Genomic DNA, 18,642 nt, shown 5'->3' on the forward strand with positions numbered 1-18,642 from the left:
GGAGAAAGTAAAGAACAGTTTGGTTAAATAAATAAAGATGCTACTTGTCAAGTTTAAGAATGATTGACAGTATGCAAGTTTGACTTTTGGCCTCATTATCTGATCATGAAAAAGAAGATACTTGGACTTCAGAGATTACCAGTATAAGGTTAAATGTTACAGGTGTGTTTGTTCAGACAAATTGTAATTCTAAAATGACATGCAAAGTCTTAAATAATTTCCAGATCTGTTTGGACATTCAGACGTCAGATAATTTTAGTTCTACCCAGACATGTGACTTAAGTCATTTGGTTTAATTGTTAAGCAAATGCCAATTTTGTCTTTCCCCCAAAGACATTTGTCACGTCAGCATTATGTCTCAAGTCCAACTTCCAAGTCAAGTCTTGAGTCACTTATTTTCAAGTTGAAAGTCAAGTCACGTTTTAGTCACATCGCCAGCTGTGCCCTCTGTTCAGATCAAAGAATGTGCAGCGGAGGAGCTGGGGAAGGGCTACCTGGTGTCCTGCCTGGTGGATCACCGTGGGAACATCAGCGACTACCAGTGCAACCAGTACATCACCAAGATGACGAGCATCGTATTCAGCGACTACCGGCTGATCTGCGGCTTCATGGCCAAGTGTCACGATGACATCAATGCTCTGCACTGCGGCAGCATCAGCACCGGAGAGAAGGTGAGGCGCAAGATAAAACTCCAACTGTTGCAACTCTGCATTAAAAAAACAAGAAACACTTTTATATTTGGCAGATTTCTACTACCAAAAACATAATTTCTCATAAATGGTGATGTGATTCTTTTTGAATAATGGGACAAATAAAGAATAAATATGAATATTCTTGGTTAAATGGTGTTGAATTTCTCCCTGTAAGTGAAGTGATGGTTCATATATGTTGACTGTCTGACATAGACAAAGTAACTGACCCATCTGACAGGATACTCTGAGATGTCATCTGCTACTTACAATAAAAAGTTGTAAGGCATAAGACAAATGTTATTTATTATTGTCCACAAATTACTATGCGCTCACTGCCTTCTGTAACTAACTATAGAAATCCTGTGCTACATAGCCAGAACGTAGCCAGTGATTGAATATTGATGAGAGAGTATTTCGTCTCAGCAGCGTCGGTGAAGGAGCTGGTAAAAGATGTTGGTTGTCTGCAGGGACGTTGGAAGTCAGTCAGACTTTACATTGTTTCACAAGTAGACAGCAAGCGTGAGCACTAATGTCAAAGCAACCACAGCTGCAACCACAGCAGCAACACAGAACGGAACACTGAACTAATACGTGAAAACTACTGATCTACCAGAGCTCATTTAACCAGCGATGTTTCCGTTCATATGAGACACCCGTCACTAGGGCTGGGCGATATGGACCAAAAGTCATATCTCTGTATTTTTTTAGCTGAATGGTGATACTCCGTGGCCGGATAACTTCATACATCTAGTATTAACGGCCCGCCGGTAAATCACACTCCCACCACTCATACTACATCCCACAATGCACTGCAACAGCTGACACACAGGTCAAGACCTGTGCACCACCTCTAACCCCGCTGCTTCAGGTGTTTACACACAAATCAGTGGTCCAGTGTTGACAACTTAGCAACTTTGTCGCTATATGTAGTGACTTTTCAGACCCTCTAGCGATTTTGTTTTTTTCCCCAAAAAGCGTGTAGCGACAAATCTAGACATCAATGAGCAGTGGGAGACCTGGACAGAGGGAGAGGAGAAAGAAAAGCAAACTGGCAGCTCAAGGGAAGAAATGTATAGTCATTTTAACGCAAAATAAACAATATCGATATAAACGGTATGGTCTCGTGCTATATCACGTTTGAAAATATTTCGATATAAATTTGCTGTTTGCAACAGCTGTAAATGAAGAATCAAGGCTGGCAGAGTACAGTACTTTTAAACCTCAAAGAACAGAGCAAGCTTTAGTCATTATTAGATCTATAACCAAATCACACATCCTGTTGTATCAGTGGCCTATATATCACTTACATGCCAGTAATTGCAGTTACCTTATGTACTCTAGCTGTAGCTGGCTGACCATGTGCCCTGATGTCTGTGAGCCAGTGATTGATTATTGATGAGTGAGTAGTTAGTCTCAGCACCTGTGGGCATCTGAACTTGTTGGTTGTCTGCATTTAAAGGTAGTATCAACAACAGTACATGTAAGCCTTGTCAAACACCTGAAGTTTCCCAGATTTGTGGTCTATGAACCTTCAGCACTGCTTCCACTCAGTCTAAAAGCTGCAGAAGCTGTGTTCAAAGTGTGACTCAGCTGGAATAAAAGAAGAGAAGTTTGACAGCAGTTTGTCAGTGAGCAGAGCAAATCGATCTTCTGTGAACGTGTTTTCCTGCTGCTGAGCCAAGCTGAACCTCATAAGCCTGTTAGACATGCAGTTATTATGGGATATCAGGTCAGCACAATTATAACTTGGAGCAAATTATTTGTCAGCGGGAGCTGAGTCGGTTTCATTATCAGGAATTTGTTATGGTTGCTCATTTCAGTGTTTGGAGCTGCTCCGGGTGGAGATTAGACTGACCATGTTTACTCTGACAGAGTTCGCCTCCAAAGCGTTGTCTCATACAATAGTGAAAGAATACAAGATGCACTCTGACAAAATGATTTATGGAGCAAGAGGAAAGCTCACTCTACATGGGATTAGTGATGTTATAATGCACAGTCATTACTCTCAAATTGGGGGCATTTTGGAGTGAATAATGTTATAATGGTTTCTTTTTTTCTCCCTTGGGTTTCACATTAAAAGCTTTCACTTCTACCTGGATAAGGAAAGGACATTCAGCTATAGTTTTGCATTTGTCAAGTATGTCATAATGTATTTGTCAGTAATCAGGTCATAGTTGCTGTCGTGCCAGACCAGATGGTGAAATTTTACCCCATAAGCTGTAGCAACATGTTGACACATTAAAGTGTTGACAGTAGGTGTAACGTACACAGAAGTCATGGTTCGGTTCATATCCTGGTTTAGGACTCTCAGTTTGGTACAGGAAAAGAAATCCCAAAGTAATGTAGGTGCCAAGTTTTGACAGTTAAGAAGAACGTGTCAGATTCTGCTATTATTTAGATCTTTTTGGAACTGTCTATCATGACTTAGATGGTGTTATAGGAGTGAACTACTACCCTTTGTACAAGGTCAGTCCTGTTGATAATCCACACGTAAGACATCAGTTTTCATTGGGATGGTTTTGTACTGAAGAAATTGTCTTTTTAAAAAAAAGTGTTGGTGTGTTTTTATAAAGTAACAAGGACACCGCTTCTCAAAGAGTTGTGGAGGTGTCTCTTTTGAATTTTGAATTTGTCAGAGCAGGACAATTTGTGATATTGATCAAAATGGTTAAGAAGTCTAAGAAATGTGAGCAGGTTTGCCTGCCACTGATAAACGCTTGTCTCTTTCTTGGTATGGGGGGGGCTGATTTTATTTGAATGATCTAACCAAGAAAAGAAAAGAAAAACATAAAATCACAGAATCAGTAACTATGTGACCTCTTGTTCTCTGTGCAGGACATTCATTCTCAAGGTGAGGTGATCGCCTGTCTGGAGAAAGGTTTGGTGCGGGAGGCCGAGGAGCAGCCGGGGGCGCACACCATCAGGGAAGAATGTAAAAAGTCCATTATGAGAGTCGCCGAGCTCTCGTCAGACGACTTTCACCTGGACCGCTACCTGTACTTTTCCTGCCGCGACGACCGAGAACGCTTCTGTGAAAATGTGAGGATTTAGTTCATCTAGTGCTCATATCCACAGGGCCAGTTATGACTCTGAAAAGTGTGTGTGTGTGTGTGTGTGTGTGTGTGTGTGTGTGTGTGTGTGTGTGTGTGTGTGTGTGTGTGTGTGTGTGTTTTTATAAGATGTTTTGACTGTTGTCTTGATAAATTGATCAAGTGTCATCCATATTTTTTCTAATCTGATTGATATGAATGTAGCTTCCCCTTCTGCCCATTTTATGTTTCTCGAATGTCCATCAGATCTCTTAATTGAGAGACATGTTTGTTTTATCAGCTTGGTTACTTTTTATTGGTCTTTTAAATTGTCCCTCACTTCAGTCTTCAGTTTTGAAAACATCAAGATCCCCTTGGAGAAACCTATAATAAATGTGGTGCTCTCGCATTAACACGGTGGCAACAGAGGAATCTCTCCTAATTATTAACAACTCACGTTAATAATTATATAGGCATGCTTTAGGCTAATGAGTGACAGATGCATTACAGAGAAAGCTGTACCTTCTGTTTTAGTGCCTCTATAGGGCAATCAGGCAATTTTGTAAACGAGAAAATCTGTGCAAAGCAGGTTGGAGCTTCGTGTTGAGACCTTCAGTTCATTTCTAAATTGGATTTTGTCCACATGTAATTAAACAATGTTTGATATAATAGGAGAGTACGTTAATGATATGAGAGGGGTCATTTCAGGATCAATCTTTCTCAGGAGTTGAATGGAAACATAACATGCATCTTTCTGCTGCTGACAGATATGTTTGTATTTATTTTTTCAGACACTGGCCGGTGAGGGACGGGTTTATAAATGTCTCTTCAATCACAAGTTTGAGGAGGCGATGTCTGAGAGGGTGAGTGCTCTTTACCGTCATGTTTTTTAATCTTCTTCAAGAAAAATAGGTTTTCATTTTCACCGAGTGAGTCTGATGCATTTACTGAAGCATCTCTAATGACGTTCTTAAATTTGTTTTGTTTTTTCACCCTGGCCTTGATACAAGCTGTAGTTGTGCTTTTTATTTTCAAAATCTCTTTCTTGATATTTCAGTTCAAAAAGTGACAGATATGGTAAAGCTGAAGGTCATGTTGTCACGTTGAAAACTGAACAGCATCTTGTGAGGGAACAAGGTCTTACCAAGGTTACCTACATTATCTGGCATTCTGCCCCTAAGGAGTAGCAACCAGGCTAAAAACTGTGAACTGTCTGTTGTCATGCTGATGTCGGCTTTGTATCCACAGTGCCGCGAGGCGTTGACCACCAGGCAGAAGCTGATCGCCCAGGACTACAAGGTGAGCTACTCACTGGCCAAAGCTTGCAAGTCAGACCTGCGAAAATACCACTGCAGCGCTGACTCCAACATGCCCCGAGCCCGAGAAGCCCGTCTGTCCTACCTGCTGCTCTGTCTGGAGTCTGCTGTGCACAGAGGTAAGCTGCTCCACTGCCTGTCAATCACTCTCATCCCTGCACAACTTAATGTCCCCAGCTTGACAGTCAGAGGCAACTATTAGCTGAATTATCTGTCTTGTCTGTTCCCATGGTTAATTTATTGACATCTCAGCTACACAATGAACCTCCAACATGCCTCAGTCTGGCTCTACTCCAAAGTAATAAAAAGAGAAAAGGAACTACACTTCAGTTTGGGGAAAAAAATGGAGAAGAAGAAGCAATAAAGTTGCATCAGTCTTATTGCTACATAGTCATAATTGCAGCAATAAGGCAACCAGGTTCCTGTTTCATAATTTAGTTTTTTTTTTTAGTTTTTTTTTAAATGCATCTTGTTGCTGCAAAGTCTCACGATTCAGTCTGCATTATAATTATTCTAAAAATATTAACAAACTTTGAGAACTTATCTAAAAATATTGAACTCCATCAACTTCTTTGAGTTGTTTTAAAATAAGGTGTGTGTCTTTGTGTGTGTATTTCAGGTCGTGTGGTCAGTGGTGAATGTCAGGGTGAGATGATGGACTACAGGCGGATGCTGATGGAGGATTTCTCTCTGAGTCCGGAGATAGTGCTGCACTGTCGGAGCGAAATCGAGGGTCACTGTTCGGGCCTGCACCGCAAAGGACGAACGCTGCACTGCCTGATGAAGGTTGGCCGAGGAGACGCGGCAGCCATCGACCCCAACTGTCAGAGGGCGGTGAGTCATCTTTAATATTAGCTATATGTAAATGAACCAGAAATAAGCTTTATTGTCATGAAGTCAATGTTCTCCATCTTACCATGACTATGACCAGAGCGATGAAAAGGAAATGCTTTGTCATGTTGCGCAACATGTTGGTGCAGTCATCACTTCTGCTTCGTTTAAAGATAACATGCACAACTGTTGATGTGGCACCAGTTTCAAGTTTGTGCCATTGGAAAAGGCGTTTCTAGTAATAGATAAGCAGAAGGGGAAAACGGATTACTCTACAGATTCCCATAGGGCAGTTTGATATGATCATATCTATGTATTGTAAGATGATAGAAAATGGATACATTTAATTCATTTCAGTGAAGAGAACTAAATGAAAGCGTTGTTGTTATTATTTAAGATAAAATGTGACAGGATAAGATCACGGTGAAGACTTGAACACAAACTATATTCACAGAGTGAATATAATCTCTGCCAAACAGCTTCATCCTGCATTAGAAAAGTTAAAAACAACCAAAGGGCTCATGGGTATTAAGTATGAATGATTTGTTAAAAATAAAATAGACACAGAATTAGTATAAAAAGTATAAAATGTTCCCAAATAACTCATCTGTGATGAAATACTGCTCTGAGATCACTGCTCTAAGCTTGTATATTTGTCTTGGGTAATAGTGCTACACACAACTGCAATCAACTTTAATACAACAAAAGCCAACAAAACCGTAATATATTAGACACAACAAATAGAAAGGTGTGAAAAATGAGGAATGAAATCATAATCACAATCAATGAATCATGTTTGGGGTTTCTTTATTGACGATGTTATGTCTTCTGTCTTCAGCTCCAGACTCTGATCCAGGAAGCTGACCCTGGAGCAGACTACCGCATTGACCGAGCGCTCAACGAGGCCTGCGAGTCCGTCATCCAGACTGCCTGCAAACACATCCGCAACGGAGACCCCATGTGAGTCCCTCCTAAAGCTGACGCAACATTACAAGATGATCTCCATCACACAAGCTGTCTTTCTCTTCGGTTTACTGCTTTAGCTCATGTTTCTGGTACATTCCAGTACATTACAAACTTTTCATTTTCTGTCTAAATGTTTGTTTGGTGGGATTTTTGTCATTCTTTATTGATAAATGTAAAACCTTTTACTCAGAAGGTGGACAAAATAGCATGAACATGTCACTACAAAACCCTATTTGTATTTTATTTCTTTTGCATTGTATTTAGATTATATATTGGTTATTTATAGTAATTATCTCATTTACACTTCTTTTTCTGGTTGCATGTTTCAGTCTTGATCATGAAAGACCACGTGTTTTAATGTTTGAAAAACAGTTATGCTGTGTTTGTATGTGGCAAATGTCTGTAACGGCCTAAATAAAGATTGAACTGTATGTGTTGCTCTTCCTGCAGGATCCTGTCCTGCCTGATGGAACATCTGTACACTGAGAAGATGGTGGAGGACTGTGAACACAGACTGCTGGAGCTGCAGTACTTTATCGCCAGAGACTGGAAGTAAGTCCTGCTAATCCCAAAAGCTAAAAACCTGCGGCTAGAGACCAAGTTCATGAACTGCTTCACAATCCAGTCGATTGAAAGCAAAACCTGAAAACACAGGACTTGAAACTTTGTGAAACGGTGTGATGTGTTACTAATGGACCGTGTACTTCCATTTCCTTTCTCCTTGTGTTGTTGCCCAGGTTGGACCCCGTTTTGTATAAGAAATGTCAGGGAGATGCTGCCCGGCTCTGCCACACTCACGGCTGGAACGAGACCAGCGAAATGATGCCGCCCGGCGCAATTTTCTCCTGCCTCTACCGCCATGCCTATCGCTCTGTGGAGCAGGGGCGGAGGGTGAGTCTATGCACCTTTTCTCTTTTTCTCTTTGGACACCATGACAACCACTGGAAGATATTTGATTTAGCATTTAGATGATCAGTTCACTCAAATTAGGGATACTGATACTACTTATTGATACTAATGTCAAAGTTTTGCAGAAATAAGTTAAATTGTTCCCTGAGTTATTGCATTTAGCTGCGTTTTTATTAAAATTGTTCCCTGAGTTATTGCATTTAGCTGCGTTTTTATTAATTTTACTGAGGCGAGTCCCCAATTTTGAATACTTTGCCCAGTCCACTGTTCATGACATAACGTTACATAAATACTGATTGTAGATTTGTTTGTCCAGAAGCTTATCCATATTTCAGTATTGACCAGTCAGTAACCAGTAAGAGTTTAGTACCATTTCTCAACATTCCTCATATTACATATAAGCACTATGTCCCACTTGTATCTGTCAGGGTCACTTGAAATAATCTTCAGACCTTGTTTAAATCATCAGTTTTCATTTTGAAATATTTTCTCCCTATTGTGGGGGAAAAAAAAACTAAATCTGTTCACACTGTGGTACAGGGTTTATTTTACAGTTTACAGGGACTCTCTCTCTCTCTCGAAATTGTTTCTGTTCAATCCTTCAAAAGTATTTTTTTTAAATCCTGTCAGCACCACGAAGCCGTTCACCTCCACCACACTGGGGTGGTGTCTGAAATCTAAGCTGCAGAAATTCAAATAATCTGGATGATTTTAATGCAGCTGCCAGTGAGTGAGAGAACTTGTGTGGACGTACTGACCTTATAACCGTTTAGAGTGTTTATCTAAGTTTACACTTGAAATCACACTTGAGCATCAGCTGCAGTTAGTGTCAGTAGATTATCAGCATATTATCAGTAAGTAGAAGCAGTAAAAACTTGAGTAAATATTCAGGAAGTCTGTGAACCTTCACACTGACCAGAGAATATCCTCATAGCTCCACAGTGGGTCGTCTGAAGAAGAAAACCCCAGTTTGACTGTGAGTACGTTCTGCTGCTGGACTAGTTCTGAGAATCACAGGAAACTGGACAAGTCATGTCATGATGACTGACTGTTTATAGGGGGAGTGATTCTGTAATTCTTGCCTGTTTTCTGTGCATGTGGGGGCTGATTTTGAGGAGTAATTTGCTGAAGTGAAGTGAGCTGCTGAACTGTGATGTGAAGAATCGATTCAAATCTCCAATCATGGAAAACATGGCAACGCTGACTAATCAAATGGAGCAAATGAGGTTTTTGATAAAATCAGAAGTGTGTGTGAAACTGAACTGTTCTTAAAGTGATACTCACTAACAATCCAGAGTGGAGTGTCACTTTAAGGCCTCTTGGTTAGGTGTTTCTCTCGTGTCCTCTAACCTAATGTTGATTGTCTTCCTGCAGCTCTCCAGGGACTGTAAGGTGGAGGTGCAGAGGATTCTGCACCAGAGGGCGTTGGATGTGAAGCTGGACCCTGAGCTCCAGAGACGATGTATGACCGACCTGGGGAAGTGGTGCAGTGAGAAGACTGAGGCCGGACAGGAGCTGGAGTGTCTGCAGGATCACCTGGAGGATCTGGTTTCTGACTGCAGAGACGTGGTGGGAAACCTGACAGAGCTGGAGTCAGAGGTAACTACCACACCTGCTGATGCTATGCTACCCATTATGCAACACTAAGCGGTTCAGGAGCCAAGCTAAAGCCAAGCCAAAAAATGTTTTGTATTAACTGCGTCTGTTTGTTCTGTCGTCAGGATATTCAGATCGAGGCACTGCTGATGAGAGCCTGTGACCCCGTCATCCAGAACCACTGCCACGTAAGTCTGCACCCAGAAATCCACTGTCTCACACTTCTCTTGAAATCCAGCTTCACCTGAGTTAGTGGAGGAATTTTCTGGATTTTCGGCTCTGCTGCTTCAAAGCAAGTTGAGATCTGTTGATCTGATGTAAGCAGAGTGCAAGAGTGCAGAAACTGTCCTCCAATGCAGAATTATTTCAGAAAAGGAAGAAAGCAGGAAGGGTTCATGTCAAACTGATGAAGTGTTAATACATGAAACTCTAGACTGTAAGGCAAACAGGAAGTTTGTGTTGTGAAGAGCTGTCTGTCCTCTTCCTGTTTTTATCTGAACTTGAAGCGATTCTCTGAATCTGTTGAGTCTATATAACGCCTTCTGCTTTGCAGTGTTGAAAATGTTTTGCCATATTTATTGATCTGTATTTGTCCAGGAGAGGTTCCTTGGACATTAGAAGAAAAAAAAAAAGAATTTGGCATTCCAAGTTGTTGATCTCGTTGTGGCTGCTCCTTTATCTTTGGTTGTATAAGAGCTGCCAATTCATGAGTGAAATTTATTTTCAATTGAGCCCCCCCCCCCTCTTCCCCTTTTTGTCTGTCAGGAGGTGGCTGATAATCAGATCGACACTGGTGATCTGATGGACTGTTTGGTTCAGAACAAACACCAGAAGGAGATGACAGAGAAGTGTGCGGTGGGAGTGACGCACTTCCAGCTGGTGAGCAGACTGATGAAAATGTGTTCTCACAACGTTTTCAGCATTACGATTTCAGCATGCAGTAATGAGTCTGCAGTGACAATTTATTAGTAACAATCTGCTGTCTGTCTATTGCTCCCTCATTTCTCTGTCTACAGATTCAGATCAAAGATTTCCGTTTCTCCTACAAGTTCAAGACCGCCTGCAAGGAGGATGTTCTGAAACTGTGTCCCAATATCAAGAAGAAGTAAGAGAAACAGTTGATACAACTGTCTGTCCAAATGTCTCCCAAAACTAACTGGTTTTGGTAGCTTTTACTCTTTATTCTTTCTCTCTGGTTTCTAATTGCTACAGAGGGTCAAAAATGAACTTCCATGCTTACATTTTTTTTTCAGGTGTTTTGGTAAATGATGGTTGGTTGGTCAGTTCACTTTCCTAAAACACCTCCTGAGGTTTCAGCTCTGTGTTTCAGAGGACGCCTGGTAACTGAATTATAATGTTAGCTGCCAGCAGACTGTTTCCATCCAGCAGTCCAGCAAATACCGAGCAAAGTTTAGAAACGTGTGACTAAGTTGAAAAAAAAAAATCTCTCTTCTTGAATGTGAAAAACACTTCAGGCAGTGATCTATGATCTGTTTAGAGAAGCCGTTGCTCTCATATTTTACAGAAAATATTTAGTCCATATTAAAAAGAACTTTTAGATGAGACACTATAAGTACTGTATGACTTCGCCCAGTGGCTTCCAGCCCGAGGAGTCACAAGATAATAACAAAGAGATTTCAGTCACACAGAGTTCTGCTTTGTTTCCCCTCTCTGTTATACCGGATACTTTTACCTCTCCACACATAAAATTATACAGTAGAACTTCTCACATCTCATTGACAGGCGAAACCTGAGCCAAAGAGTTGCAAACTGACACATCATAAATTATCGTAGTATTTACTTTCATGAATGAAATGAAACTTCTTTTTTTATACGTCGATTTTAATGTGAAAATCTTAGCCTAGTTAATATGCTTATTATTTCTAGCCAACAACAAACAGTTCAACATTTTAGTCAACTTTTACTCAAAATGTTTTGTTTTTTTCGTCAGCATTTGTGTGTGAGACGAAGAAACATGCCTTTAATGAAGACTTATTTTACTGTTATCCAACAACATGAACACATTTGGAACAAATGATCTGTTCATTTAGCCGGTATCTTCCCACAGCTGTAGTACTGTGAGCAGGGAGAGCAAAAAAGAGAGGCACTGAACAACGCCTAGCTGTAACCAGTAATAGGATCAGCCCCTTTGAGAATGCCATGGCTCAGTCCTGACAGTTGTGATACTATAGTGCATAAAGTTGGCAGTTTGGCGGTCAACTCAGGTTGTTGATTAATGGATATTCGTGCGTGTTGGGTGCAGGTCTTACTGTTTTTTTGTTTGTTTGTTTGTTTGTTTTTTTATGTTGGAACATTTTAGTCTCCTCATCATCAAACATGGTTCTTAAAAGATATATTTTTCTGTCTGCTTGTCAATCTCGTCTTTATCATGAAAATGGCTTCACTCAGAGTTTTCTTTAACCACCCTTTATCAGCAAACCGCCTTTATTTGTTCAGATATTTGAGACGATGGAAGAAAAAAAACACATCCACACCTGATCACCAAGCAGACTTCACTCCTCAGTGAAGCATAAAAACCGTATTGACATCTTGTAAGATGTAAGTCAGACTGGGTGTGACCTCTTGTCTTCCCGACATTTAGGGTGGACGTTGTGATCTGTCTCAGTACCACGGTGAGGAACGACACCCTGCAGGACGCCAAGGAGCAGCGAGTGTCCGTCAGATGTCGTAAACAGCTGCGGGTGGAGGAGGTGGAGATGGTATGTTCACTGAAAAAGTCAGCCAGCAGTCCAGTCTAACATCTGCTAGTTTAGATTTTAAAGGTTAAGAAAATGAGAAAAAAATACACTGAGGCCAAAAGTAAGTGGACAACCTAACAGTTCTAGCTATATTTTTTTTTTCCATCAGATTTGTAGAATTCACTCACAAGAGCATTGTGTCACCATTCATTGAAAACCAAAATCTAAAGTTGGTTGTTTTAAAGGACCAGTTTGTCAAGTTTAGGGACTCTATTTACAGAATATGTCAGAAATGGCATAAAATCACTATAATCACCTGAACAATATTAACAACATTGAGAGCTTATTCGATTCGATGATCACAGAAAATAACTAAAGCAGTGAAAAATACAAGAGCATCAGCCAAATACAACTCGAGACCTGGACCTAGAGATCTGGAAATCAATGAATTATGTCAGACAGGATGCGTGGGTACATGTCAGGTTCACAAGAACAATAATAGCAGTTCACAGAGCAGATGTTGAGTAGATTTGTCTAACAGAATGACTAACTTGCCATTCAAACATTTGTAAAATGTTCTTGTTCTGAAGGCTTCATCTTTCTCGATTTTTATGTTTAGCCACTCTGAGTTTAGTTGTTCTCACCTTGCACTGATTAGACGTTTCTGTAAATCCACTAAATCCTCTCTCTGCAGTCGGAGGACATCCGCCTGGAGCCGGAGCTGTACGACTCCTGTAAGCAGGACATCAACAGACTGTGTCAGAACATACAATTCGGCAACGCACAGGTCAGCAGCTACACACACAAACACACACACATTTCTATCTGTTTATCAGTATACCTCTACACTGAAAGGACTGCAAGAGTCTGAAAGTCTAAGGATTTAATAAACTGCATAATGTGACTTCAGCTGAAGTGTAAAATGGTGTTCTGTTCAACAGATGATTAATTAAACGTTTCTGCAGAAACGAACTGTGCAGTATACACAACATCTGTGGGGGTCTTAAAGGTCCAGCAGGTGGCAGGTTTTCCAGTGACACTGAAGATTAATGATGCTGTTTCTACTTAGCAGGAGACACCACAATCTACTCTGAAGACAAAAACTCAATGTTAATTACAAAAAAACATGAAATTAAGAGGTATAATAGAAAATCAAGTATTTTTCCTGCTTGTTTGCAACAAAAAGTGCAAACATACCAAAGTATCCCACACACTGTTGATCACTTGTACTCATTTTTTAGCAGCATGTCTGTCTTCAGATCTGTATCAGGTAAAATCTCTGATCACAATTAAATAGCAAGAACTTTGTGTTAACCTGAAACAGAAAACATAAAAACATTTTCGAGTTGGTTGTAGCTGTGACCTCTGTCTGCTTTCTCTGCTGTGTTAAATGTACGTTTCTTTGTACAGAACATTCAGATGTGTTCGTCTGTATCTCTCTGTAGGTTATCGAGTGTCTGAAGGAGAACAAGCGTCAGCTGACACAGCGCTGCCACCAGCGGATCTTCAAGCTGCAGGAGGTGGAGATGGTTGATCCTGAACTGGACTACCAGCTGATGAGAGTCTGCAAGCACATGATCAGGGTAAGCCAGTAAAACCAAGATCACTTCCACAATAAATATGGACTGTACAGCATTTTGTCTTGTAGACATGAGGTAGATAAATTTAGGTAGATAAGGAAGATAATTTAAATTGTTCACTCGATTAATCAATTATTTGTTTGGTCAGAAAGTTGCAAAAAATGTTGATCTGTGTTTCCCAAAGCCCGAGATGATGTCCTGTAAATGTCTTGTTTTGTCCACAACCTTAAAATACTCAGTTTACTGGACTAAACAAACTGTGGTCGAAACAGTAGTTGGGAATGATTTCATTCATGTTCTAATCATTGCAGCTCTACTGTTTAACAGTCATTTTATGTGATTGTGTGTTTCAGCGCTTCTGCACAGAGTCCGAGGGAAAGAACGTTCTTCAGTGTCTGAAACAGAACAAGAACAGCGAGCTGATGGATCCTAAATGCAAACAGTTGATCACCAAGAGACAAATTACCCAGAACACAGGTACACACACACACACACACACACACACACACACACACACACACTTCCTCCTTGACATTGATCAAATTACAAATGTTAGAAAAGTCAAAGAATTTTACATCACGACTGCAAGTACAATTGCTGAAACTGTCTGTGTGTGTGTGTGTCTGTGTGTGTCTGTGTGTGTCTGTGTGTGTCTGTGTGTGTCTGTGTGCAGACTACAGGCTGAACCCGGTGCTGAGGAAGGCCTGTAAAGCCGACATCCCAAAGTTCTGTCAGCCCATCCTGAACAAGGCAACGCCCGACAGCGAGCTGGAGGGTCAGGTTATCTCCTGCCTCAAACTCAAATATGCTGACCAGGTACTAGAAAAGTCTATTCTACCTCTGCACTGGGTCATGACATTTGAACAGTTTTAAACTTTAAAAGATAAAAGTATTACTTTGTTAGCATTTATCAATTAGTGCTTCCATGAGGTGTTGATAGTGCATCTGGGTGGTGTCCTGTTGGTCTCAACTATAAGCTAATAATTTAGAGGATGGTCCGTCAGCTTTGTGTACGTATGCTACAGAAGAGTCATCAGATTTGTGGGTTTTCTATGAACCATTCAGTGTCTCTAATATTAAGAAAACTGTAAATAAGTCTGGAGAGTTCTCAAAGTCATTATGTGTTTGTTGTGACAGCGTTTGTCTCCAGACTGTGAGGATCAGATCCAAATCATCCTGCAGGAGTCAGCGTTGGACTACAGACTGGACCCTCAGCTGCAAATGCACTGCACACAAGAGGTTCATACACTTTCTTACAAACACACACTGAAAGTCTCATTATTTAGCCACATACCATGAATTATGAGTTATTATGAGATTAAGCCAAAAATATCCAGAACTTTTAGTCCCAGGAAGTGCTTTTCATGCCAAAAGGTTCGTTCAGCCTGCTGGCGGTTTAAAGACACACAAAGATTAGGAAGAAAAATGATTTGCAGCTGTAGATTTTCTAAAAATGGTGTCTAAGCTAATAAAAGCTTCAGATGTTTTGATTGGGCCAGAGCAAACATTTCCAATCGTGGAAGAGTGAAGATACTGTGTGTTTTTGAGCATCTAGAAAGAAACTTTTGTTGTAATGAAGTCGCCTGGCCAGCAGGGGGTGATGATGACACACTTTTCATTGGTAGTTCAGGTGAAACTAGAAAACAAAAATATACTATATATAGTAAGAACATGAAATTCTATTTAAATTAGACTCAGAATTCATTCTGTCAGACATGAAAAGTTGTCGAATTAACACACATGGATCTTGCCAAGTGTAAATTCATAAAGCTGATACCTCTAATATGCAAGTGATCATGAGATGTGATCTGGCTCTGTGTGAAACACTTCATAGCTGCTGAGAGGTCTGTATTTGACAACATCTCGTTATGAAAATTAAAATAACACCGATCCACAGAGGCATGTGGTGAGAAATGACCGTGTGTGTGTGTGTGTGTGTGTGTGTGTGTGTGTGTGTGTGTGTGTGTGTGTGTGTGTGTGTGTGTGTGTGTTTGTGTTCAGATTTCCAGGCTGTGTCCGGAAGAAGCGGCAGCTCAGGAGCAGACAGGGCAGGTGGAGGAGTGTCTGAAGGTGAACCTGCTGAAGATCAAACAGGAAGCATGTAAGAAGGTAAACAAACACTGCTGCCTTCACTGACCACTGAGGGGAAAGTAAATCACAGCGTCAAGACATACAGTCTGTACAAGTACTCATTCATTTTCATTTCCAGACAAAGCTTCCTCCACTGGAATAAAAATGATAATAAATCTACAGAGGAAAAACTCATTTGTTTCTAGATTTTTAATATCAGTCATGAGCCGTTTTGACATGAAACCCTCCTCCATCTACCAACCTCCTCTTCCTCCTCCTATCCTTCCTGCCATGTTCCCCTTTTCTTGTTCTTATTTACTTTAATATTCTCTCCTTTCTTCTCCTCCTTCTTCTTCCTCCTGCAGGAAGTGTTAAATATGCTGAAGGAAAGTAAGGCAGACATCTTTGTCGACCCCGTCCTGCACACAGCGTGCGCTCTGGACATCAAACACCATTGTGCAGCCATCCCACCTGGCAAAGGGCGACGTGAGTTCACAAACAAACACAACCCAGCTGTGACTGAAAATCAAAAGACATTTTTATCATCATAAATTTAACACAGGACATTAGATATGTATTTCTGAGAAGGAATAATTGAGTATTGAGTTCATTCTTTAGAATTGTGACAACTACAAGACCTGTTGTGCCTAACATACAGGACCACTCAAAAGTTTGGTCTCGCCTGCCACAAAGCTTGATTCAGTATAGTCAGATGTCTGAGAGGACTACTCTCAGTTTCATTTAAACTTTCTGTTTTTTCCCTCAGAGATGTCGTGCCTGATGGAGGCGCTGCAGGATAAGCGTGTTCGTCTGCAGCCGGAGTGCAAGAAGAGACTTCACGATCGCATCGAGATGTGGAGCTATGCTGCCAAGGTACATGAACCACAGCTGTCAGTAGAAACCCTGTGAACAGTGTGAAAACACAGCTGTAGGTGAGGTGATGGAGCAGGAGACGCACTGAGCTCCTCACAGCACAGAACCAACTCAGACAGACAGCTCAGCTTGTGAAATCAATGAGCTTACATTTGACTTACATTTGCATTTAACTGCAATTGAGTGTAGCTACATTCAGTTGTTTTATTGACCTACATAACATTACTTTATAGGGGGCTTTTATTTTGAAATGGATTTATTATGCTACACAAAGTCTAGTTTAAAGTGGCTTTTATTTTGAAATTGATTAATAAACTGCAAAAAGTACTGCAAAATTCAGTTTTAAATTGGACGAGCTGGACGAAAATGTATGAACAAGCGCTATAAATCCATCTTTTGTTTTGAAATAGTTTTGATAATAATAATATTGGTGGTAATATGCTGCATAAAGCAGAATAATGTGAGCTCACTCTGTCCTGTCCTCACCTCCTGTCAGGTGGCTCCTGCTGAGGGTTTCTCAGACCTGGCCATTCAGGTGATGACATCACCATCCAAGAACTATATCCTGACTGTGATTGGTGCAGGTGTGGCGCTGCTCTTCCTGGTTGGGCTGCTCTGTGGCAGATTCACCAAACGCGTCACTCAGGAGCTGAAGGACAGGTAGACCCCGCCCACTCCGGGGTCAGGACACACCCACAGGAGAAACGACCACGGCTAAAAGAACCCCCCCCCCCTTCATTTGCCCTGCCTCTCCTCCACCTGCCTCCCCCAATCCGCCACTTCAGTACCATCCCCTCCCCCCACTTAACCCCCCTTCTGCCATCGCTGGAATGACATTACCCACAATCCTACAGGCAAAAGTGGGCTTGATCAGTGACTCACCTGCTCTTCTTCTACACAGGCCCCGCCCACTCTCAGAGGCCACGCTCACTGTCGCCTCGCTGTCTTTATTTTATTTTCCCCCCGTTCATTGCTTTTTTCTCTTCCTGAGCTTTGATAGTTTCACCCACCTGATGTAGATTCAGTATTACTCCACTTTTTTTCCCCCTCCCCTCTCTCCTTTTTCTGTGGGGTGGAGGGGTGAGGAGTGGGAGGGTGAAGGGTCGCGGTTGTAAGGATTCGGGGTCAGAGGTCAAGATTTAGGGAGAGGGAGGTGAATGAAATCATTAAGTGTAAATGTGTAGAAAGTGGGATGGGAAATGCTCATGTATAGAGCAGTTTAATGACTCCAGTATTTTAATGACTACAGTGTGTGTGTGTGTGTGTGTGTGTGTGAGAAAGTAAGAGGGTGTGTGTGTGTGTGAGAAACTGTCTTTTTACCACCATATTGTTCTTGTTTGTCCTGCTAAAGGGGTTTCGAGGGTTGTTTGGCTCTGGATATATCTTTTTTTTTTTTTTTTTTTTTTGCTGCGGTGTGTTACGTTCTTATCGCCGTGGGACTGCTAGGTGGGCGGTGCCAACCAGCCAGCCCTCCCCGCCACAGTGGGGGAGGGGGGGGGGGGGCAAACACGTCACAAACACTCCTAGCCGTCTCGCTCAAAGCTCTTCCTACAACAGGACTATTATTTGTGGTTATTTAAACTTTTTTTTTTTTTTTTTTTGAAATGGCAGACCTGGCAACCTCAGCTCTCGTCTAATGCAGTCAGTTTTTTTTTTTTTTTTTTTTTTTTTCCATTTTTCCCAGCCCAACCTGTGCCGAAATGTGCCACGTCCACCTGCTGCTCCCGTTATTTTGCCAATTTCACCGTTGCAGCAGCTGGTCAGGACGTTTGTTTGGCATCACGCTCGCCGTCTTGGAGACCTGTGGCTGGTTTCCACCATGCCGTGACCCCCCAGTCTGATCCAGGCCTGGGTGGAGCAGACAGAATGGGCGAACTGGCTTTTTTTTTTTTCTCTGAACTCTGCTGCTGATTTCACGCTGGTTGGTACAGAAAAGCTGACAGCAATGCAGGAAAAAAAACAAAATCAAATAAAGAAATGAAAAGATTCTAGATAATTATAGAGATGTGAACATTTTTGTGTAAAGATACTGGAATCATTGCACATTTTTCATTCTTTTTTTTTTTTATATCTATAAATAT

The 18,642-nt window shown here is 41.3% G+C and overlaps 1 protein-coding gene across 1 annotated transcript in view; it reads left to right on the plus strand.

Annotated features, from left to right (window-relative positions):
• Positions 1–17,961, plus strand: part of glg1a (golgi glycoprotein 1a) — a 32,381-nt gene extending 14,420 nt beyond the window's left edge. The window contains exons 4-25 of the mRNA XM_027272701.1: positions 456–671; positions 3,528–3,731; positions 4,513–4,584; positions 4,970–5,156; positions 5,657–5,871; positions 6,707–6,828; positions 7,285–7,386; positions 7,572–7,725; positions 9,118–9,342; positions 9,465–9,527; positions 10,105–10,218; positions 10,356–10,444; positions 11,942–12,059; positions 12,733–12,825; positions 13,484–13,621; positions 13,972–14,095; positions 14,292–14,434; positions 14,756–14,857; positions 15,620–15,727; positions 16,054–16,174; positions 16,455–16,561; positions 17,058–17,961. Of these exons, the coding sequence (XP_027128502.1) occupies positions 456–671; positions 3,528–3,731; positions 4,513–4,584; positions 4,970–5,156; positions 5,657–5,871; positions 6,707–6,828; positions 7,285–7,386; positions 7,572–7,725; positions 9,118–9,342; positions 9,465–9,527; positions 10,105–10,218; positions 10,356–10,444; positions 11,942–12,059; positions 12,733–12,825; positions 13,484–13,621; positions 13,972–14,095; positions 14,292–14,434; positions 14,756–14,857; positions 15,620–15,727; positions 16,054–16,174; positions 16,455–16,561; positions 17,058–17,225 (2,985 nt within the window). The 3' untranslated portion in view covers positions 17,226–17,961. The remainder of the gene's footprint in view (positions 1–455; positions 672–3,527; positions 3,732–4,512; positions 4,585–4,969; positions 5,157–5,656; positions 5,872–6,706; positions 6,829–7,284; positions 7,387–7,571; positions 7,726–9,117; positions 9,343–9,464; positions 9,528–10,104; positions 10,219–10,355; positions 10,445–11,941; positions 12,060–12,732; positions 12,826–13,483; positions 13,622–13,971; positions 14,096–14,291; positions 14,435–14,755; positions 14,858–15,619; positions 15,728–16,053; positions 16,175–16,454; positions 16,562–17,057) is intronic.
• Positions 17,962–18,642: the final 681 nt, after the last annotated feature.

Source organism: Larimichthys crocea, chromosome XXI (genome assembly GCF_000972845.2).
Source record: "Larimichthys crocea isolate SSNF chromosome XXI, L_crocea_2.0, whole genome shotgun sequence".
Classification (NCBI taxonomy): domain Eukaryota; kingdom Metazoa; phylum Chordata; class Actinopteri; family Sciaenidae; genus Larimichthys; species Larimichthys crocea.